Source organism: Tribolium madens, unplaced genomic scaffold (assembly GCF_015345945.1).
Source record: "Tribolium madens isolate multiple individuals breed KSU strain unplaced genomic scaffold, Tmad_KSU_1.1 Scaffold_3;HRSCAF=73;Tcas5.2_LG2, whole genome shotgun sequence".
In the NCBI taxonomy this organism is placed as follows: Eukaryota; Metazoa; Arthropoda; class Insecta; order Coleoptera; family Tenebrionidae; genus Tribolium; species Tribolium madens.
This window is the reverse complement of record NW_025401006.1, coordinates 7,793,367-7,817,440: the sequence shown is the minus strand read 5'-3', so window position 1 is coordinate 7,817,440 and position 24,074 is coordinate 7,793,367. Positions and strand designations below refer to the sequence as shown.

Here is a 24,074-nt window from a genome sequence, read left to right as displayed (position 1 = left end):
TATATTTTCCGAATTAAAATGCTAAAGTGTACCAATGTGTCTCTAACTGTACAATATTAGTATTACATTAAATTGCAAAGTATTTACATTCAACAACAACCTACAGGTTTGTCCTAAAATAGTACATACATTTATGTTAATAATGAGACTTCCGGCGGGATCGTGCGATGAAACAAAAATGATTGTTTTCTGATTGTATCAATAACAAACATAACTTTTTAGATTGTCTAAATGTTGTCTAGAAGCGTTTTTTATAAAGTGTATACATTTAACGTGAACAATACTAGAATCGAAAAACCAAAAACAATAAAAATCACATCAGTAACAGTAAAAATTAACAGAAGACAGAACTGTCCATTGCACTGAATCAAATCTGATAATACTCCGGCGTATAATCGTTAGCCAAATTACTCAAAAAATTAAAGTCCGACGAACTGTTACTATTTTCACCGGTCGGTGCAACTTGATTTTGTGAAGACTCACTGGAATAGAATTGATGAAACGAATTGTAATTATCACTAGACTCTGTTTGTACACTCGCAGGTGGGGTCATTATTGTATTGTTCGTATTGGGGAAAACTTCCGGGGAAATGTAATTGGGATCACTATTGTAATGGTTATTCTCATAATAACCGACTTTTCCTGAATACTCTGGGTTTTTCTGTAACATGTTTTCATTTTGGTAGTAAGTCGCATTTGATTCGTGACCCATATGGGTGTTGGGCAAGTGAGCCACTTCACTACCATCGCTGGTGTAGTGGTAACCATAATGGTTGTAATTCGGGTGCTCACTTTGATAACCCTGAACGTAATTCTGGTGATTGATGTAATTCTCGGAGTTGGGATGGTTTTTGTTGTAGTAATACTGTTGTTGGTGGTTGGGGTAGTTGTACTGACGTCCTCGCGATATTCTTGTGACTCCTTGTGTTGGTACACTTGTGTTCCGAACATAAGGTTGGCTCTCGTTTACTGTTGTGTGTTCAGGGTTGTACATTTCACCAGGGTACATGTTTTGGTTTATTTGGTAGTGTTGTTGGGTGTGTTTCCGGTCGTTTCTATATTCTGGGTTCATTTGGTACTGATTGGGAAAATGCATTGACCCTCTGGACGCAAAAGGTGGAATCGTGTTACTAACATTTTGTATAGTGACAGTCGCCGATGCTATTGCTGTTGCTGTCGTCGGTGAAGATCGGTTCAAATGCGGGTACATCACATTTGAAGCCATCCCGACTGACCCAGGATGGATATTATTTCCTGTGGGTAGTGACGCACTTTTAGGTGACATTTTCACATTGACAGCTTCTTGACTTTCCTTCGGCGAAATCTTGCTCAATCCGATTTTTTTCTCGCAGGAATTTGGCGAATTCCTGCGATTCTCCACTTTGACACTAACAGAATTTACTTTTTTCGTTATTCTCGGTGATGGATGCAGGCCACTGTCTTCGTTCGATCGCGAATCTTCCTCGATGAGTTTATCAAAAGGACTCGAACTTCCTACACTACTCGCTCCGTTACTATTGTTGTTGAAATTCGTGTTGTTGTTTGTTGCACTTGGGGTGTTGTTGTTGTTGCCTCTCGTTGAACTGATGTCGGGAATTTCGTCGTGGGAGCCGCAAAGACCGGCCGAAGGCATTTCGCATCCTTGACAACTCTTCTTGGACATTTCGTCGTCCAAAAACTTGTCGGAGAGTTTACCGTTTTTGCCACCGTCGCTGGTGATCGAGTCTTTGTCGTCGCCGTCCTCGCCCTGTTTGCCGAGGGTTTGTCGTTTGTGTTTCATGCGCCGGTTTTGAAACCAAACTTTTACCTAAAACAGGATTTTACCATTTTGCAACTAGAGTTTTCAAGATGTACCTGACGTTCGGTAAGGTCTAGAGAAGCAGCTATTTCTATTCTTCTAGGACGACATAGATATTTATTAAAGTGAAACTCCTTTTCTAATTCTAACAACTGGGTGTTGGTATATGCTGTCCTTAATCTTCTTGGAAGTCCATTTTCTGCAAAAATATTATTATTATCTTTAATATCTGGAACGATAGTTTGTGGGTGGAATGATTCGGTCGAACTAGCAATTGTGAAACTTTTCATGTTTCCTATTTCCAAATAAACTTTGTTAACATCTGCCACCAGGTGGGATTTAATATCAGGATATCACTTGCTAACAATAAATCAGAATAGTGAATAAGAAACCAAATTTATAATTAATTTCAATCTTTATTTTAAAAATTTAATTTCTTAGCTAGACGGTAGCGCTCTTCTTTATAAATTCTCTGTGATCAAAACCTACTTAAGCCGCCATTACTCATTAGAGTCGCCATTGCACGCAAAATAATCACGGCTTTATGATTACATTATCCTTTACAATAGTTGTAATATAAAGAGTTGCTATCATATCAATTTCATGGTGTTTGACTACAAAAAAATGGACATCACAAAAATCCTCTCTGTCATGGACTTCAAAATCATGTAATGTTGGGGACAGTTATTATAGAAATTGTTGTAATTGAAATAATGATACAGCAGCATTGTAAACAACAATAGATGCTTCCAATTGTTAAAAATGTACGGTTGTGGGAAATTTAGATGCAAAAAACAATTACAAAAATGACAAAGAAGATCTGCGCCAAATAGAGTTATTGTTGACAATATATAATAATAAAAATTATTACGGCCTTGGCTTTTTTGATGAGGATAGTAAAAATAATAGAGGACGCGAGTTTGGGAGCTAATAATGTATTTAAAGATGTCAGGCTATTTCTTCAACACTTGATGCTTGTTGAAATAGTGTCAAAACGATGAGAGAAGAGGAAGTGAGCAAATTGTTATGAAAACAAGCTAAATTGTGTACTAGTGGCGAAATATCATTTTCATTTGATAATAAAAGTCAGCGATCCCAATCGATATTATTTGTGGTGTGTGTGTCAGGGTAACCTAGTGCACGAGTATCGTTCCCGCTTGCATAATTCAATTAAGATTAAGTAGAAAAACAAGATCACGCAAAATTGAAGTTATTTAAAACGGTTTTAAAATCGCTTAAAATGTGAATTAAATTTCACCCTCTTCGAGGCACCTACACATTTCCATTTAATTTTTATACGAAGTATTAAACGGGGAATAAAAATATTCCAATACATTGCGGGGCTTTTCGAAAAGCGAACGGTAGGGGAGGCGCGTGCAAAACTTTTTGATTGACAGCTGCGTCTGTCCAATCGCAACGCCGGAATACTGATGAGGAATACGTCAATCACGTACTCTACCTCGCTCTCTGTGTGTACCAGACGATTCTAAAGCTTCACGAGCATTGCTTGCGGTCATGATGAGGTTTTTTCCCAAACGATAAAGATGCTTATTAATTATTCAAATTTTTCGAAAAAGAAATGCCAAATGGTGCTATAATTGCGTCGCTTCAGGTGTACAATTTCAAAGATACAGACTCATAAATATTTAGATGCGTGCACGAGATTTTACACGCATTAGCCCGCAGAGATATAGGTGGAAAGAATTCCAAAAATTGTTATTTTCACAACTTTTTTAATTTTTCAAATTACAAATCAGTACACAGGAAAACATAAAATATGTTCTTCTTTAGTAATGGTCATATTTATTCCATTTATTTATTTTTTTTCCAATTTATTCCAAAATATTAGGTATAGGTACAACACTTGAGTGCAAAAAAACGCAAATTGTTTTTTTTTATAATGTACCTAATTTGGCCTGTTAATAAATGATGCCAGTTTTTTGACGTTGTCTTTGTCACAATTCACAATTTCATAATTGTCAGGCATCTTCCAAACTTCTATCAAGTTTTTCCATGTTTTTCCATTTTGTTTTTAACACTGACTATGACACTTTATTGACAAGACAGTCAATACATTTCTTTTGATATAGTTTTCTAACCATTTTAGGAACAATTTTTTTCACACTATGTAATCTCTGAAAAATTTGACAGTTAGCGTTTTTTTGCACTCAATTGTAAATACCTATAATACATTTATTTTTGTTTTAGACCAGAGTAGGCTATTTTATTGTCATTCAACCACAGTCTTATCATATAACTTGCCAAATTTCAATAGGCTACTCTAGATATCAAACAGTCAGCGTTATTAGTATTTTTAGTTGCGTACAAAATAAATTTTTTACTAGCCGTAGTGCGCTACTTGTTTATAAAATTTATTTTGACAATATTTTCATAAATCATTAGGTAGGTATAGGTTTTTCATTTTCAATTATTGTTTTTTAAACATCTTTGAATTACGCTTTGTGTATATTCTGCTATATACTTTAAATGTCTGAGCTCTATTAAGATTTATGACTTGGTTAATACTAACTTTAAAAATATAATTTTTAAATAATCTGTTTATGTACAATGAAAATAATAATACAAATAAATTATTTGAAATAGTATATTAAAAAACGAGTTTTAGAAACACTCCCATTGTGTTAAAATGCACGAGTATCACAATGAGAGGTTGTAACACGCGTTTTTATACTATTCAATTGAGCGCTTTTTAAATTAAATTTATTATTATATTTGACCGTCAAAATTTTTGACACTTTGACGTGTGCGGTATCCAAATTGCTTAAAAATAGCTTAAATTGCATTACTTTTGGTGAAATACGGTGAACTGCAACAATTTATTACTTAAAAACAACAGCCTATGACCAGTGATGGCCAAAGTATTGCATAAAATGTCACCAAAAATCAGTGTCCCAAAATTGCATTTTTTGCCGCTGTTTTCAGTTGCACAAAATGCCCATTGTGAGGCCAAAATAAAAAAACTTTTTTATTCAACTGTTACTAAATATCTTGTTACTACGTTGACCTTAAGCAAGCAAAATTAGAGTTGAGTTTGGTATTTCTGTGTGTACACACTCAACGTGTACACGTTGTTTTCACATCTGTTTTGTAAAAACACTGTTTTTTTGCATTTTTTTTACATTTCTAAAATTTTTAGTTACTATAGTTACCTACAATTAGAATACTGGTTTAAGGATAAAATATTACGTGTAGACAAAGCAATGTTTTCTTTTCAAAAAATAACTAAGTCAAACATTTTTCACTAGGAAAAAATCTTACTTTGTCAACTTGTACAATACCTAACTATGGAATCAAAAACGTGCAAAATGCATTTTTTAAATCTTGATATTTCTAAACATAAACATTTACCAGAATTACGATTTTGCATCATAATAATACCTACATAATGTACTACATTATGTTCTATAAGTAGTATCTGACTTATCATGCAATATTTTGTTAATTTTTGTCAATTTTTAAACATAATTTGAAAACGATTTTTTGACAATTCGAGCAGCTGGATTACTCCAGCGTTGACTTACTTTATGTAGAATTGAGTAAAAATTTCGAGTTGCAATTAGTTTTTTCAAAATTATTACAGTAAAACCTATCAACAACGGACACCGATGGGGAATTTTGATTTGTTCGTTATGAAGAGGTGTCTTTTAATGAGAGGTGTGCAAAATTAATAAAAAATAAATAAAAAGCCTTTTATTCAAAAGAACAAAATAAAATAAAAAAATGCAAAAATTAAGAAATCAAAAGCATTACAAGAAAATTAATTAATTAATTAATTTTTTTTTGTTTAGACCATTAGGTACTTATTATATTACTTTAACCAACAAGTTTTTCTTGGGGTTTTTCTGTATTGTGCAACTCATTAATGTAATCATTAAATCTTATAAAAGTTCATTTATAACACAGTTCACATTTACTGATAAGACTAAAACCATTCATTTATATTACTTATTATTGAAGTAAGTAGGTGGTAATGCAACAAAAACATTTAACTGTACACTGCTGGTTGTATTTTTGAGGACCAAATGGCAGCTCCATTTCATTTTACAAATTCCATGGTCGTAACCGTGAGATCGGCACCAGCGGCGGTGTATTTTTCTTCGTACGTTCTTTAGAGTAGACTTTAGTATTTGTTTTAGAGTATACTCCTCTGTCGGTCTGATGTCTGTTGTAGGAGGTAAATTTATATGTAAATGGGGAAAATTACTCTGTCCGCATCCGCTAATCAGAGTGTCCGTTGCAGAGAGAATTTTACATTCCTATGTATTAGTTACGTTCCTACAAAAATGTCCGTTATCAAGAGGTGTCCGCTATCTAGAGATGTCCGTTAAGGGAGGTTTTACTGTATTTTAAAGTGTATTAGCCCTTTGTCTTAGGTAATGAAATATTCACTTCAAATGCCTTTTCAGATTTTTGTATCCGATGAAAAATCTTCTACAATTTGAATAAATGTCTATTGTTTTATTTATTTGAAAATAAAATAAAATTTTATTTTATTTTTACTACTTGTGAAAAAATATAGCAATTAAATTATTGTAATAATTTAATAATATGTAGGAAACTAAAGAACTAACGAGACATTTTTCGCGATGTGTTGTAAATAGTACAGAATTAATAATTAGTCTTAGATGTTGAGTGTTTAGGTTGTGATGGGTTAAATGTGCGTTAAATGAATATTTATGGCGTTCAACAGGTCGATTTGTAGTGAAAATGTGTTGGAAAAGCTATAAATATATCGAGTGCCATAAAACAAATATGAAGGAAATCTCTGTAATCTGGCACCTGCTCTTACATATTGTCGAGTGTCACAGCCGGATACAGGCACGCGCTGCTTGTGGCCCGTTAGCAACTCCGGGTCCGGAGTTATAGTACCATAAATCCCCGCCAAAGCACTGCTGTCGACACAACCACTCGCGCCACTCTACTAACCACTGCTAACAACTCCCAAATTGCCATTTAGATATCGTTTTACTATCTACATTCCCCACGATTTCACTTAAAATACAACAAATTTAAATATTAAATAATTTGATTGTTTCGTGGTGAATTATTTATTTTTCTTTAGTTTGAATATTCATGAATGTATGTGCAAATTAATCAAATTTGAGTGGTCACTTGAGATGAATGTGGATTATATACGAAAGCGTGGTCAGATAAGAGACACATAATAATGTAGAGTGTAAAGTAAGGGACCCCACAAGAACGGCCATCTAGATTGTAGATGCTAATAGAATGACCGCTGGCCGCTCACGACCCTCGCCTCATGTAGACAGCTCCAGAGACCGGAAGCAAAAACAAGCAAAATGGATATATTTCCTTTTTGTTTCATCCCTAACTTATATATTACACCAGATAGGACTTGTGATATCACAACTAATTGAGAGTTGTGAATTGAATCGGACAATTAGCGATAAAACATTAATTTACTCCTCCGATAGACCCAGACATAAATCAGCACTTTGTATCTTAACTCCATTAGAAACAAAACAATTAAAAATTTACCTATGATAAATCGCTCGTTTTCTTGTATTGGGAGTTGAAAAGGACGCACCTTCACTTCTGCATCCAAGATAAATAGTCGGAATAAATCCCATTCAAGCCTCATAACATGTGAATTGATCGCGCCCATAAATAACCAACCCCAACGTCCAAATTATCAGAGCATTAAAACTTTTCAAACATTAAACTTGTAAAAATAAGAAAAACAAATTTCTTGATAATTTGAATATGTGGCTGAAGAAGTAAATCTTGCGCTACAAGATGTTTTTATCGTTGAGTCTTTGCTCGAGTTCCGCGAGGGAGAACGAGGGTAAAAACCTTGTGCATGTAGATTAAAATCCGCCGCAACGAACCACCACCAAGTTAAATATCGCTGCAGTTGCCCCAACCCCCGCATAAATCTCCGGCAGGTCCCACTCCGGCCACGATAATATTTAACTAAATTCTTCCTTCATACAGAACGGAATCGCGCCCTTCATAACTTTGCTTTCGATCTAATTAACTCGTCGCCAGGAAGATCGATACTCTTTGACAGCTCACGAAGAACAATCCATTAACAGTGCGACCACTTTGACCTGGAGCTTTCGATTTTTAAGCTTTTAATCTATTTAAAAATGAAAAATTTAGGTCAAATGTAGATTACATATCCAGTTGTGGATACGTGAAGATGGCGTTAGTGTTGTCTAGTATTGTTTGTTTTTGCGAAGGTATAAATAAAGCCAGAGTGGTTTCGTGTTGTGGATAATCAATGATTAAAGAAGTATCAGTCACAGAGCGTAACAGCGGCAGTCTCACTCATTGATCTAACACAAACGTAGACACAAAGGCCATGTAAGGCATTGTAACCGCGTCCGCAGCCCATCCATCAGTCATTCGGACAGCGTACTCAACAAGCATGAAAGAATTTACTTTCAATTAAAAGAAAACTTGCTACATTTCAGCAATAGACAATTCCCGAATTCTATTTGATTCTTTGGAGGAAATCTGGAAGATGAGTCGACGACGATGACACGAAAATGTTAGCGGTATCGATCAGGAAAACAACGGGAGCCAAGTGACGTAGAATGACTTGCACATCACCCACAACCAGACACCACTATTAATAATACTATCATCTCCTACTAAAACATCTATGTTCATCACATCGCCATGCTCCGATTGTGCCGAGATAGCAACGTTAGCTATAAGCAAATTGCATTCAATTTTACTATTAATCATTTCTTAACAACGAGCATGTAAGAGATTCAAATTCTCCACTTTCGACGCAATTTTCACGATAATGACTCTTCGCGAACGCACTTTTTGCCCCTAGACAGTTGTCGCGAGTGACAAGACAAGAAAACCGGCGATAAGAAATCAAAGAAATGAGATAAAACGAAAACAGCAAGAAGCTCCACAAAGGCGTATAGGAAATCCAACCATAGAAGGTTTATTGCTGATGTCTGTTTGTTGTAACCTTTCTTGTTGCAAATCTTCGATTGGTGCGAAGAAGTTTTTCTTTGGTTGATGTGCCGTGCCTTTTTATTGGCGTTCTGACATTTTCCGTTTTAAAAATATTGCAGTTAATTACCCATCACGTTAATTCTTTACATGTTGGGCGAACAGGACTTGCACTTTGCCGGTCGGGAGTATAACGAAGAGGGGCAAATACGCAAATGCGACCCCAGGCACAGCGGAGAAAATCGTTTTTATAACGATTCTTCTAAGGAATTATGAATAAACAGTGGGAACTTAATGACTTGTGGTGATTATGGGAACGGCAATAATTTCAACGCAGTGTTCCGTTAAGAAACTGGAATGTCATTTTTATGTGCGCTGGAAGGTGAGTTACAGTTGGACAGTTTGTTGGGAATATGAATCTCGACATTTTCCGTGTTGTTTTTGCGATGAGGAGGATTCGAACGGTTTTCTTGTTAGACGAAAGGAGTAGGTGGTCCAGGGAGAAGAAGATGACTCGCGACCGGCAAATCTTTGATCTTGCTACCGCATGACTTGCAGGATAACAGATGCAGGCTAAGTACAATGGGATTTTTTTTAAATCACTGCTCCGTACTGCCGGGACGAGCAGTGGAACAACATGAATGGATTAAACAATTATATAGACATTCACCGCATATTTTTCTAATAGAGTGTTAAGAATTACAGATGATTGTTTGTATACAAAGCAGTACAAAAACTTTCATTGCAAAAACAGGTTTGGACGACCTACAGCAATTCTATAATCAATTTTATAATATTGTGTTAATGCAAGTATTTTTTTTGCATTAACATGGGGTACGTTTACATTGCTTGTGCCACCTGTAGTGTTTCATTTAAATATTCAATATTATTTTACTAGAAACTTAAAATCATGAGCCATCTATCAACAGAATATTGTATTGATGTCAAACCTATCAAAAAAGATATTAACACTAGTATATTTTGCGCCACTGAAAGTTGTTTTACTATAATTTACAAATTTTGTTTTATCAGCAAAACGGTAAGTAATCCAATTCAACTAATTACATCCTCTTAAACGCATATTATTACAGGCAAGAAGTGTGAAATATTTTTGTTATACCACTAACTGCTTTCTATCAAATAAAACTTAACCTATCAAATGCACGTGGAGGCACATTGTTACATTTTCTATAGGGCAGTTGTTACAGTAAAACCATTCCCAAAGGCTCCTCCTCGTGAGGAAAAAGTTAACTGCAGAAGACGGCAGTTCTAACTGACACTCCTGTGAAGAATGCATTTTGGAAGCAGAAGCTAGGGCAAGGGAAAATCGAAAGAAAATAATAAAGAGTAACGGGACTTTAAAAGAAAGCTAACTAAGTGAAAATAGCAGCAAGGACAAAAGAAAAATGGTGAAAAAACTAATACGTATGCATAACACTGTACATCTGTTGATGAGGATTGATGACTGTTGTTCTATTTTATTATATATTTTTATGTATGTAACAACTTACCCCATATACTGTAACAACTTGAGTCATTGCAGGGCACATTGATACAATCTGCATTATTGAATTAAAAAAAATATAAAAAAAATGTTTATTATTAAAAGTATATAATAATTTTATACTTTAAGTTAAATGTATATAGTTTAAGCCTATACATGTAGATTTTTTTCTGATGAAACAGATTGGAAGAAAAAAAAAAGTTGTTAAAAATGTAACTACCTGCCCCACCTTCCCCTAGTTAAAAGATATAGACTCAAAATTTTCTTATATTGTGATGGTTTTTATAACGAGTTTGTATATGTGTAAATAAAAATAAATATTATAATACAACATTTTCGAAATACTTGTTTTATTTTAATAAAAACTGTCTTAAATACAACTTCGATTTGACCAACCTGCTTAAGGATCTTTTAAGACAAGATTTAAAAATATTAATCCAATTCAAAATAGGTACAGTTGGTTGCAATAAAAACGGAAAATTGAATTTTCTTTATATTGAAACAGGTTTTGCTCTTGTCAATTTAGCTGTCAATTTGTCATCTGTCGCATTAAAATATTTTTTTATTTATTTTTTTGCAATGCCGCACTAAATGTCGAGAGCATCAAATGCAAATCAAGATAATCAATTAGTTGAGTACTTACGTGAAAATGCAATGACTAGTGAGTGTTACAGATTAACTGTCAGTTCTAACTTAACCTTTTAGAATTAAGCGATGTTCAAACGATGGATAAATTTAAATATCTGACATTTGACATGCTTTGGCATTTTTAGATTTTTTTGCAACCAAGTGTACCTAATATACAGTATTATATAGTTTACTATTTTACCTTGTACATACATGAATTGTACAAACATTACAAGCTACAAAAAAATTATGTAAAAAGCAATAACACGTTACTGTTATAAAATAAAATATTCTATTCTTACAACAACATGTATTTGAATAAATATACAGCGACATTTTTTAAGGCTTTATGTTTAGTTTAAAAAAGCACAGATCAATGTATTGGTGTCATCCAATGATAGTCTCAGTAGCGTGTCTATACAATTTAAGAGCAACGAAATAAAAAATTGTGTTATTTAAATGGGGATCATAAAGACAAACAGAAAAATGACAGACAGATAAAACATTAAATATTTCATAGTATTTTGTTATATCAAAGTTATAGCATAAATTTTAATGAAGTTACAGCAAAAATTTTCTGACAACAATAATTTTAAAAATTGAAAACAAAAATTTTGTTTTGCTTCTTGTTTTTAATTTTTTTTTTAAAAACGTTGCACATACGATTAAAATTTTTTAAATTAAAAAACAAGGTTGTAGAAAATTAAATTTGCTTTAAAAAAGTCCGAACACCATACCAATTTTTTATTTCATTGCTCGTAAATTGTAGGTACGGTATTGAGACTATCACTGAATGAGCCATGGATTTATCTGTATTTTTTCAAATTGAACATAGGGCTTTCTTCAAAGTTTAAAAAATGTCCATTTTAATGAGAATATCATCTGACCGAAGCTTTGGCTCAGAAAATAAAGTAAATGATCAAACAATGAAAATTAAAGTTTATGTTGTTGACAATTGAATTTATTGTTGTTACAATTATCTGCAGTTAGTGCTTAGCATTGTTTCTATGTTTACTACATTATTTAAAAATATTTTTTAGTTTAAATTAACTGAAAATTACTCTTCAGATATTTCGAATTTTACAAATAGTCTTTCTTTCCATATCTATATGATTTCACGTTTAATGTTAAAAAAAAACTTAAATAAAAGAAAATAATAGACACTCAAGATGATCGTGCTTACAACAGATTTTTCATCTGATTAAGTTTTTTCACATAACTGCTTCCTAAATTTCTCTTTGATAGCGGAAACAGAGACTTCCATTGTACTTTTTCTAAAATTATTTGTCGCATGCAGAAAGTACTGTTTGTAAGTTAACAGTTAGTCAAAAGAATGACATTCTTTTAGTCATTTCTAACGGTCAAGAAAGTTAAAAACAACAAACATGTTATTCACTATTTTGTATTTATCTTATACCGATTTTTGATAGTATTTGAAGCGGCACGAGTTTGTCAAAGTAGCACTTCGTAATTCCGTGTCAAATTAAACAAGCCCCATCCTGTGATTTCAATTAGAATTCTTTACAAATAATTTTCAATAGAAATTCTTTGACAAAAGTCATAAACCTGTAAAAATTTCCCATCCATAAATCTGATCGACGGAAAAAAGCATAAATAAAATCTGCGTCATTTTTCAGCAAGTAATCGGTGCAGGGTGTTGGAAGGATAGCTCAAAGATGACGGTGCAAATTCGGACCCTCTCGGGTATAATGAATTGATCCGAGGGCTCCCCAAAGTGACCAGACCTCACGTCTCTACTCGAACTCTCACCTTTCCAATCTCTGATGGGCTTATCTTTCCGACAAAACTTTGAAAAATACACCGAAGAAATTGTTAATTGCGAGCTTCAATGTGAAACGTTGGACATTTGAAAATGTGAAAGTCTTTAACGCTCATACACAATATTTCACTTATACTCAAATGTTTTCTTGTTTTCAAATTGCTCTTACGTCAGCATTGCCTAACATTTCCTAGAATTTGATTTATTTTGACCTGAAACAAAGCCAAACAATAGGTTTGATAAATTTCAGAAGAGTGAACTGGAACTATTAGGCTTATCTTTATGTAATTATGATAAATTATCAAACATGATGATTCTAGAAAGTTGAATTGATAATTTCGGTTATGCCTAATTTGATATTTCAATTCAAGGTTTGATAAATTCTTTGATACCAGCGACGTCAAGGTTTGAAAAATAACCTTGAAAGCTCTTGATTCTTCAAGGTTACTAAGTTGATTTTTCAACTAAACAACTAATTATGGGAGGTAGGTATTTGGAGGTGGACTAGACATTCCATTTTTCAAAGAATTATCTAATTATAAAATACTGACAGCAGGCTAATATGTATGTATTAAAAAAAAACAATAAGAATTACTTATGAAATTTGTGAAATATACGTATCAATACTGGAGCAACATTTATATTTGTTTAATAAACATAAAATATTAGTATAAAAATTTGAGCAACCTTCTCTTTGTAATAGATTAAAAATGAAATGTCTGTACCTATTTATACTATGTTTTTAAACTGACTTGTAACATAATTCATTAAATTAATAAAAAAAATGTAAAAAATCTTGTGCATAAAGTATGCCATTAACACTGATTATTAATTTCTGTTCGATTAAAAACAATTAGCTTAAATCAATGGTAAAATATGTAGTTATTATTAGTGATAGATTTAAAAATCAATTTTACTTCATATTTATTTTAGTGATTGGAACTTATTAGCTCATAATTAGATTAAGCAAGTGTTATTTTTAATTTTTGATCAGATATGATAAAACCGTGCTTTAGCTAATAACAATGAATATGCATTCGTTGTTTTAAACGTTAAATTCGTTTAACCTTAATCTGAATTTCTAAAAAATTCTTCTAATAATACATTCTTGTATCTTTCTACTTAGTAGCTTCTCGTAAAACTGGAAGTACCAATTTATTCCGGTGTGCACATTTTAATAAGTTTGTTGCGAGCACATCCACATAATTACTGACAGGAAATCTTCTTTAATTTATTCATTTCAATCCTTTTTATCGATAGTTGCAGTGATGACAGTTTAAGCATCGGTAGTAAATCGCACTAAATACAGATAAAACTCTCGCAAAGGATTTAAATTCGTATCGTGGCAAAAATGTAGCTGTCGAGTGCGGTAAAGAGGCCGCGTGCACACGGGAGCAGGATCCAATTTAAAGGATTCCCAGGACACTAAATCCGTCTCAAATTAGAGATAACTCCTCGGTAATCCCTGCTCCAACTACTCATTGGCTGTCGTTGTACCCATATCTCGGCCTATCCTTCTTCATTACCTTGCACGTATAATCCTTGCGAGGCTCCGTCTTGTTCTAGCGTTGATATTACAGCATCGGAAACAGATTTCCCGAGAAATGTATGCGACGGGTGCGAGTTGAAAGCGTGATTAGACTCAAAGCCTGATCAAAGTTGAAATTTAATTAATAAAATTCTGTGTTTTTCTATTATTTTAATAAAAAGTATTAACCATCTCTAAAAAAAGATATTTTTCGTGTGAGAGACACGGAGGATACACTTAATGATTGATGATTAAATCGTACCGTGCAAGAAACAATTATGAGCGTTCTGCGACAGTGGTTGGGATGTTTGGGAGTGCTGTGGGTTGATGCGGGATGTGTCCCTCGATGCCGTTAATTAATCCAAAGCCCGTCATAAATCAATCTGTAGCCGCAAGGTGACGCGTCATCATATCGACATCATTGACCTGCCCTTCCACGATGTTTTAAAATAGCGGCATATGTTCACAAATTATAGAAATATGGTTTTTCTCACCAAGATATAAGCACAACAAGACAAAAAGCTCATTAGTTACGCTCCATCACCGACGAATATCACGATATATCAAAAAGTTTTAAAAACAAAATTATTATCTTTTATTTCTACTAAACATTTTTTATAATCACATTAAAAATAAAATGTATAGTCATGTATGTTTGAAAAAACTGCGAAAAAACTGCAAAATACATGTTTATGTGTATTTTGATTTGAAGAATAAACTCTTTATCTCTTATAAAAAGAGTTTGTGAGCAATAAAATAACAATGAGTTACCAACAATAACTTTTTAGCATTTGTCTAAAAGTATTGTTTTTTAAGAATTTTGATAGTCATAATTTTAAACCTGTATTTATTTTATATTTTATGTGTTTTTTATAGTTTATTCTGATTTTGTTTTCTTCTAGTTGTTTTAATAGGTACTAATTATATATAAACCAAGAAAGAAAAGACAATTTTTATAGCTAAGCTATAAAAATAATTATACGATTAATTATAACTACTTGAAAGTGTCAAAAGTAATAAAGAAAGCCAAGTTGTAAAATTGTTTTTTTTCTCGTAGTTTATATATATATTATTTTTTCATCAGTTTTTTCATAAGTGTAATCTTGCTGGAGTGTGCTCTAGACACCAGAAACATTCCGCAATTTTTTCAAAAAATTGTAGTTTTACAGTTATACATTTTGAACCTAATACAGGGTGTTTCACATAATTTTACGAGGTTTGCGCCTGTAAGATGCAATCAGTAATAGGTACATTTTCTATACAAAGTCGTTAACAAATTTTGAAAAATTGGATGTTCTTCTCTAGTTTGTTCACCCTTTTAAAAATTACAACGTTTTTAGTTAGTTAGTGATTAAGATTGCAAAACCAGAACAGAATCATATTTATGCCGTCTCTTCATAGAACAAATGATAATTGTTTATGAAAAACTGCAGTTTATGACTATTAATGAAACAATGATTAGTTTGCCGACTACTGCCATGGGTTTCCAAAAATTAAATAATTAGATGTGAATTTTTTGTTTTGTGACTTTTGTATATTTAGGTGCGTACCTATATTAGGCGCAAGCTTCATAAAGTTGCGTGAAACACCCTGTATAACTATGTTACTTATAGTAGACATCCATACAAAAAATCTTTTTGCTTGTGCCTGGGTTTATCTTATGATTCTTTTATTTATCAGGCACCAAAATGAAGGAAAAATATTTACATTTTTTTTAAAAGATGCTTTTGAAACCTTTGTTGGTTTACAGTTTAAAATTTTTTGACAATAACAAATTTCTAAAATTGCTTAATAGTGACAAAAGCTGTAGGTATAATTTCTAAGTAGTTGTTTTTGTTTTTTAGAGAAAAATATAATCGAAAATTAGTTGAAAACATGATAAAGGCTTAAGGATTTGAGTTGCAGAAATTATTAAAAAATATATTACATGCTTATTTAAAAAATTAAATATAACATTCTCGCAAGAAGAATGTTTTTATCGAGAGGTTTCGAATATCGTTGTCAAAACCAATACGTATAATAAAAATGTTATGAGATCTGGTGTTTAGTTAAATAAAGTAGTTATGGACATGACCAGAAAAGAAACTAAGTTTACTTCTAAACTTTTTTTTATTATTTTGTATACTTACTAATATAACCTACTTGAATAATTTCATCAGTTAGATGATTAAAATAATAGATTTTCGTAAATATTAAAATAATGTGCTTTTGATTACAAAAGCAAACTTTTTATAAATATAATTTTTTTCGGACGAGTGTCGATAAACTTATGTAACTGCATACCCTTATGTCAAGTACAAAATTTATGTTGACTTGTGTAATGTATAAAAAGTAACAACTTAATATCAAATCAACACATACCAACCTTGATCGTTTGTATTAATCATGCCAACATTGTCAATTGTTTTTATTATCTGCTTGTAGGAGAGGAAAATCTATTATTGGCTAATGTAGAGAAAATCAATTTCTCAAGCATTAAACACGATATATTACGAGTATAATGATCTCTTTTAAAGTTAGTAGAGAAAAAAATGTTATGCTGTATTTTATTTCCTAACAATTTTGTTTTGATTTTGATATTCGATAGTGTGTTTTTCTGGTATTTTAATATTGTCAGCTATATTGTCAGCTATTGTCAGATTATTTTCTTTTACCTAAGTATAGAATGAAAACTAGACCTCTTTTTTAAATAAATTTTGCACTATTACTTTTTAATTTCTGTTTGTGTTGTTCCATTTTTTTTCTTTTTTGGTTCTTGAAAAAAAGTACATACTTCAAAAAGCACATACTTCTTCATAATAATTTCTAAATTTAGTAAATTTTCTGATTCAATATTAGTGTTGAAGACTAGGTACACAAGTTTTATAGTTTAAAAATTTCGCCTATTAAATTCTCGCCTCCTTCGGTCGCTCAAATTTAAACTACAACCTCGATTTTTAAACTGTCAATGAAACTCCAGTTGTCTAAGTAACTACAAAATAAGTAGCTACTTACAAACATTTTAATATTTTTTAAATGCTACATTGTTTTAAAAAAATATTTTTTGTAAAATCAAGATGAATCTAACTACAAATTATACAAATCATGTTATTTTATCTATGTATAAAAAATTAGTAGTCTGCCTTAAAATTGAAATGTATTAAGAGGTATTAGGTATTTGGTATTTTCTATTTATTACCATTAGGTATTTACAATGCAAGTTCTTTTTTAGCAAAGAGTTAAAAATGTGTTTCTAAAAGTGTAAAAAATATAGGTATACATATACCTTATATGATTGTGATATACTCGTAGATCAATAGATCACACTTATTAATTGAAAGGGTTATTGTAAAAACGTGACAAGCTACATGGTAATCATCAAAACTATTACAAGTCAGGAGTTTGGGTCTTTTCCAAAAGATTTGTGGAGGTTACTGTCTGAGTTACTGTACTTATCAAAAAACCTATCAATTATAATGTCAAAATATAAATTTTATAGATTTTTCTGAAACTTCGAAGTCCTATTTCTCAATAATTTGATTATGTGTCTTATCACGTTTTTACAATAAGCCCTTCAATTTATTTTTTTTCACTCATAAAATGGGTGTAATAAGTAGGTAATAATCAAGTATGTAGCTTAAGGTTTTAGAAAACATTTAAGTTTAAATCTTTAATTTTTAAATGTTTTAAGAGCAAGCATTCGTAAATTATGTATGTGAAAATTACATTTTAACTATAATAAATGATTATTCTGATGCAATGTATTTTTAAAATATGTAACTTTTAAATTAAGAACTATGTGTAATAACAATAACTTTTTGAGAGAGTCACACATGAAACATCTTGATGCATTATTTGTTAAAAATTAAGATTGGTTTTTCGAAAGGATAATAAAATGTTAAAGTTTATTTTAATATTGTTTTTTTATTTGTTAATCATTAATACAAAGACATTAATCGGAAGTATTGTTGGCAAAAATGACTATTTCATGTAGTGGGCAACAAATTTAAATACATACGATCAACTGAAAATTAATGTAGTGAATAAATTCATTAGTAGGTCCATAAGTTTGTAATATTAAATAACTTTATAAAATTGTAATTTTTGGAAGCTGAAACTCTGAAAAAATCTGAGTGTTGGTTCAGTCGGTGTTGTAAAGCATTACCGTCACGTCGGTCGTGAACGTTAATCATTCAAACGTCGCGGGTGGTAATATCATTCAATTAACATTGTCTAACACAATCGCTCTTTGCTAAATGATAACTGGTCGATTTAATAAGCTCAACAAATGTGAATCCACAGGTTCATTGATGTCGTGTGGCACCCTTGCAATACATAACAGAGCGCTAAACATCGGATCGGGACCTGCGGAGGCCCAGCGGGAGTCAAACGGCTCGTTTCAGCAGGGAGCAACGTGAACAGTGGCGATGCCGTCCCGACGCCGACGGCAGCATGAAATATAGCTCGGCTCGACATCCGACACTCCATTTACAGATCATTCCGGCCAACCACTGCCCCTTTGGACACTTCATCTTCCGACAACAACTAAACCACCAACTTAATGCACGCCAATTGACTCGATAGACGCCTTATTTGTTAACAAGAAGGATTACAACGATTAAATACGTAACTAACCTAGACAAGGCATTTTTTAAGAGTTTCGATCAGATACCACACACTAAAATGTACGAAAAATTCTAATTAACTAAATAAGAAAAATAATTCTACCTAAGAGGGTTAATAAAAAATTAAAACAAATTAACAATTACAAACATTTGTAATTTACTACCTATCACAAAACAAATGATTACTGAGCAAACATTAAAACTTTCAATTTGGATTTAATTCAATTAATTTTTAATTTTTTAGATTTCCTAAAATCATAAAAATAAAAAAAAATATTACATAATTATAAAAATAAAAACTAGTAAAAAATTACAAAATACATACTCCTAATATTGTAGAAGCCTAATAATAATAATAATAATAATCTTTTATTTTATTCTGCTTCTGGCCACTCTTATGCACAGCCTCAAATTCGCAACTTATAATTACATACAATTGTTTACACATTTAATAATTTAGTGGACTTTCCTAATAGTAACGTTATACATCTGGTAAGTTAAATATTACAGTACGAATGGAAGGTTTACTGGCTCTGATAATAGCTCACTTGCCGAACTCACGATGGGGCCGGAAAGCTTAATTTACGAGACAGTATGAAATATAGCATATTTCATAATTTTCATGTATTAAAAATGACGTAATGATTTATCGGATATTATATGTATAGTACAAGATGATCAAGAACGAATGAACCTGTTGGCAATCGTGACTTTAATTTTTAAAGTATATCACTGGAGTATACTTCAATTTAATAATCTTGAGGGGCTGTACGTCAAGTATTTGTCAAGCAATACGGTACTCGGTTGCAGTGTTACAAATTATTAACAAAAATACTTTTAAATTTGTTGCCAACTTAAACAGTCCTAAATGATCATATTAAAAGTTTTTATAAAAAAATATTTTTAGAATATGTTTAATGAAATGTCAAAACATTCACTATAGGTATACCAGAGACAGTGGGTAACATTGTAATGATGCGTACGAAAATATTGTTGTCAACTACTGATTTTTTAGTTTGTAGTAAAAAAATTGGTTTTAATCAATATTTAATGTGTTTAAAAATTGGTAAATTTGACAGACAACTGACATATTTATTGATGTTACCATTTAAGACATACGTTCATATGCTTGATACACAGGCTGCACCAGAACTCGCGCCACAGAGAAAAATGCCAAGAAACATGGAAAAAAAAATGTTAAAAAAATTCTATTTATAAAAATTTCGAGAGTTTAAATTTTGCACTTTGATTTCATTTATTTCTGTTAGAAAAATAATTTTCCAACTTTTTTTACTATAGGCTATTAGATGAGGAAACACGAAAGCTGTATTCTAAATTGTAACTGTATATTTAATGTTATTTGTGACTTTTATTAGCAAAATTTTTGTACCTTTACTAGATAATTATAAAAAAAAATATATACAAGGTTATCAGTGTCATTAAATAGACATAAAAAAATGTTAAATGTTAAAAAATAAGTGTCAAAATTCGACAGATAGAATTTTTTAAACATTTTTTTCATGTTTCTGGTATCTTATCGTAGTTGAAATTTTTCTCTGGGTCGCGAGTTCTAACACACCTGTAGATACGTTATTTTATAAACATCTTGTACAATTTTTTATCTACACATGTTTATTTTATTTTTAAGAAATTATGATGGCATATATTTGATAAATTATATTTAAGAGTAGTATATTATAGTTAGACATTTGTTGAAGTTACAGTTGTTTAATTTAATATAACTGGAATATTTACAAGTCATACGTGTAGAATCTTTTACATTATAAAAAACAATATGTACACCAAAAACTTGTTTTCAAATCAAAAAATCTTGAACAATAAATTCTTTAATTATTTTTTAATGAAGCTATTAAAATAAATAATTACAGAACACACAATGTACTTATAACTATTAAGGCAACAAAAGTTTTATTGAGTTTAAAAATTGAGGTTGTACTTTAAATTCGAGCAACCATTATAGAGTGGGAATTTAACAGACTGTGATTTTTAAATATAGAAGTTGTGTTGTCTTCAATTTTTTTCCTAACACTACCTAATATTGGATCAGAAATTTTACTAAATTTAGAAATTGATATAAAGTTTGTTAAAATAATGTGAAAATTGACAAAATGTTATGGTAAGTGTATTTTATGTATAGTTGCGGAATTAAAATTTCGGGCAGTACTTTTCTATCACAGTCATCATGACTGACATTTACTTTTTTTGTTGTTAAAATTGTTAATCAATTGTCTTAGGAAATTTATTAATTGAACTTAGTGTCAAAATGACAAAAACATGACAAGAGTAAAAAAAGTGGTTACTAATGGAAAGGTTGTTTTAGAGTTTACATTATGAAAATGACTATACTGCCCGAAATTTTAATTCCGCAACTGTTCCTACTTACAAAATACGGTCTTATTCACGTATTGTTTTTAATGACAACATAAGAGGTAAGCTTAAATGAACCATAGAACCAGTATAAAATTACAAGTAAGTATAATGTTTGAAAAAATAAATTTATGTCCAGTCAAAGCAAATATTGAGAAAATTATTATTGTTTTAGAACATAGCAATATATGTGGTGTAATGCGTAGAAATAATTACTTTTATTTATAAACTACTTGTAAAACTTTTTTTAAACTAAATTGATTAATTTGATAAATTAAAAATAACAAAATTTAGAAACACGGTTAAATAAATTCTTAAATACATAATATGTACAAATTATTTTTAAAAGATGGAAAACGTGTTAATGTATAAAAAGAACTAGTCAAAAAGTACACTTTTTTATGTGGTATTATACTAAAATTTCTTCAATTTTCTGACGTGTTGTTTTCTTCTTTGCATAAAACGGGTATATATTTAAATTTGGCGTCATAGCCATGGTAATATGAGTTTGTTGGGAACGAACCACAATTTTTAATACGCCCGACGAGATGTCAAATATCAGATTAATAACTTTCAATAAGATGGTTTGTTCACAATCTAACTTTCATGGATAGTTTTGACGCCAAATTAAAAAGAAACACCCGCTATGGACTCTTGTAATTGTATACATATACAGGGTGTTTCACGTAATTTTACGAGGCCTGCGCCTGTAAGATGCAATCAATAATACATATTCCGATACGAACTTGATTTTCACATTTTGAAAATTGAATAATCTTCTTTAGTTTGTTCACCCTTAAATTACAACGTTTTTAGTTCGTTAGTGATTAAGATAGATAAACTAGAGTCATAATCATGCCGTCTCTTGATAGAACAAATGATAATTGTTTCTGAAAACCTACAGTTTATGTCTATTAATGAAACAGTGATTAGTTTGACAACTACTGTGATAGGTTTCCAAAAGTTAAATAGTTAGAAGTGTATTTTTTGTATCCAGTGTTTTGTGACTTTTGTATATTTGGGTGCGAACATTAGGCGCAAGCTTCGTAAAGTTGTGTGAAACACCCTGTACATACATCCATATGTACATAAATATGCAGAGTGCGCCAGAACTCGCGCCCCAGAGAAAAATTAAATAAGATAGGATATCAGGAACATGAAAAAAATGTTTAAAAAATTCTATCTGTGAAAAAATTTTGACACTTATTTTTTGACATTTGAGATTTTTTTATGTCTGTTTAATGATACTGATAATATTGTATATGATTTTTTTACAATTATTTAATAAAGATACAAAAATTTTGCGAATAAAAGCCATAAATAACATTAAACAAAGTTGCAATTTAGGATACAGCTTCCTTCTTACCTCTTCTAATAAACAGCTTGCAGCAAAAAAACGTGGAAAATTATTTTTCCAACAGAAATAAATAGAGTCAAAGTGCAAAATTTGAACTCTCATAACTTCAAATTTTTTATAGATAATATTTTTTAAAGATTTTTTCCATGTTCCTGGTTCTTACCTTATATGGCATTTTTCTATGGGGTGCGAGTTCTGGCGAACCCTGTATGTTTAAAACAAGATTAGAATATTCTTTGGTCCTTTAAAGGTGTTTAAGTTCACTTTGTTTTTTTTTTAACATTGACTTGATACTCTTAAGCAAAGATCTTTAAAACATTTTCATAATACTAGTACATTTATAAAAAACATTTCTACTTTGTGTATGTCATTGACGTAATATGGTTTCAGAGTTTATTATTTTTAAATAAGATATGACAGAGTATTTTCAGAAGTTTGCATTGATTGATATTTCTTTTTTACATGTAATCTGTTTCTATTCAACGATCCACTTTCTCTCTAAAATAATAAAGATTGGTTTGTCGTCAATACATCATAATTAATTAACAATTTTTTTTTCATTTTTATTTAATTAATTTTACTTGTATAGCCGCTATAATTACTTGGAGTAGGTACCCTTATTTATTCCAGTCATCGCTTGTCTCATATGAAAAATCCAATAATGATTTATAATTTAGCTTCGACTTGAAGTAAATTATATATGAAGGAAGTCGTACGTAGTCTATTAAAAAAATTATATCTGAAAAAGCAAGTAAAAGAAGAAGTGCGTGCAGAAATGTCAACGCCTACAGTAGCATTGCATGCTTAAAGGCAATAATATTTTAATGTCTTTCTGTAATATGATACACGGTACAAGTAAGGGAACATCACGAATGGTTTTTGTGCCCATTAACAATAAAGCATAATTTTTTAAACACGTTCACCAAAAAATATTAAATATTTGCTGGTTGAAAGTTTAAATAAAGAATATTAAAGTAAGGCTAATGGTGAGTCTTATTCTTGAAGGATTGACTCCGACGGTAATTTTTTAATTAAAAATTACCTTGCTGGCTACTCTTTCTCGTGGTTTTCTTCTCCTTCATCCAGGGATATTCCGGTACGTTGACTCCTGGGGATCCCATCCCGTGTGGTACATCCATGGGGTATCCTGCCGGCGGCGTGTTCTGTGGACTGATGGACGCCCCATGGGTCATATCTCCGGAAAGATGCGGCAGGGCTGTCATGAACTCAGCCATCGATGGTTGGCTGTTAATAAAGCCGGTTTCATTGCATCCCTCGATGGGCAAAGCCGCAGGATGCGGCGCTCCCGACGCCGCCGCCAGCCAGAAGCCGCCGCCTCCGGCCTCGGGACTGTTGGACCTCGTCTTGACCACCACGAAGTCGTCGTCGTCTAAGTGTCCCGTCGGCATCCGGAGCGGATGTTTGACTCTCATTGACCGGAGTCACTAGGAACCATCACAATCACTAGGTCCACTCACTAGTCACAAAACCCGCGAAATTCAAGCGGAGCCAGCTGGAAATAGGAAACGAT

The 24,074-nt window shown here is 31.7% G+C and overlaps 1 protein-coding gene across 1 annotated transcript; it reads right to left on the bottom strand.

The window, feature by feature from the left end:
* Positions 1-24,074, bottom strand: LOC123008126 (homeotic protein proboscipedia). Its single transcript, XM_044403754.1, has 3 exons — positions 23,586-24,074; positions 1,855-1,997; positions 1-1,807 (listed from the first exon to the last, which is right to left on the bottom strand). The coding sequence occupies exons 1-3, from the start codon at positions 23,974-23,976 to the stop codon at positions 368-370; spliced, it is 1,974 nt and encodes a 657-aa protein (XP_044259689.1). The 5' UTR covers positions 23,977-24,074; the 3' UTR covers positions 1-367.

Coding starts and splice junctions, on each gene's coding strand:
- LOC123008126 (XM_044403754.1), bottom strand. CDS start 23,976: ATGAGAGTCAAACATCCGCTCCGGATGCCGACGGGACACTTAGACGAC. Junction 1,998..23,585: donor GAGAAAGAGTAGCCAGCAAG/GTAATTTTTAAT, acceptor ATATTTTTGCAG/AAAATGGACTTCCAAGAAGA. Junction 1,808..1,854: donor TAGACCTTACCGAACGTCAG/GTACATCTTGAA, acceptor ATCCTGTTTTAG/GTAAAAGTTTGGTTTCAAAA.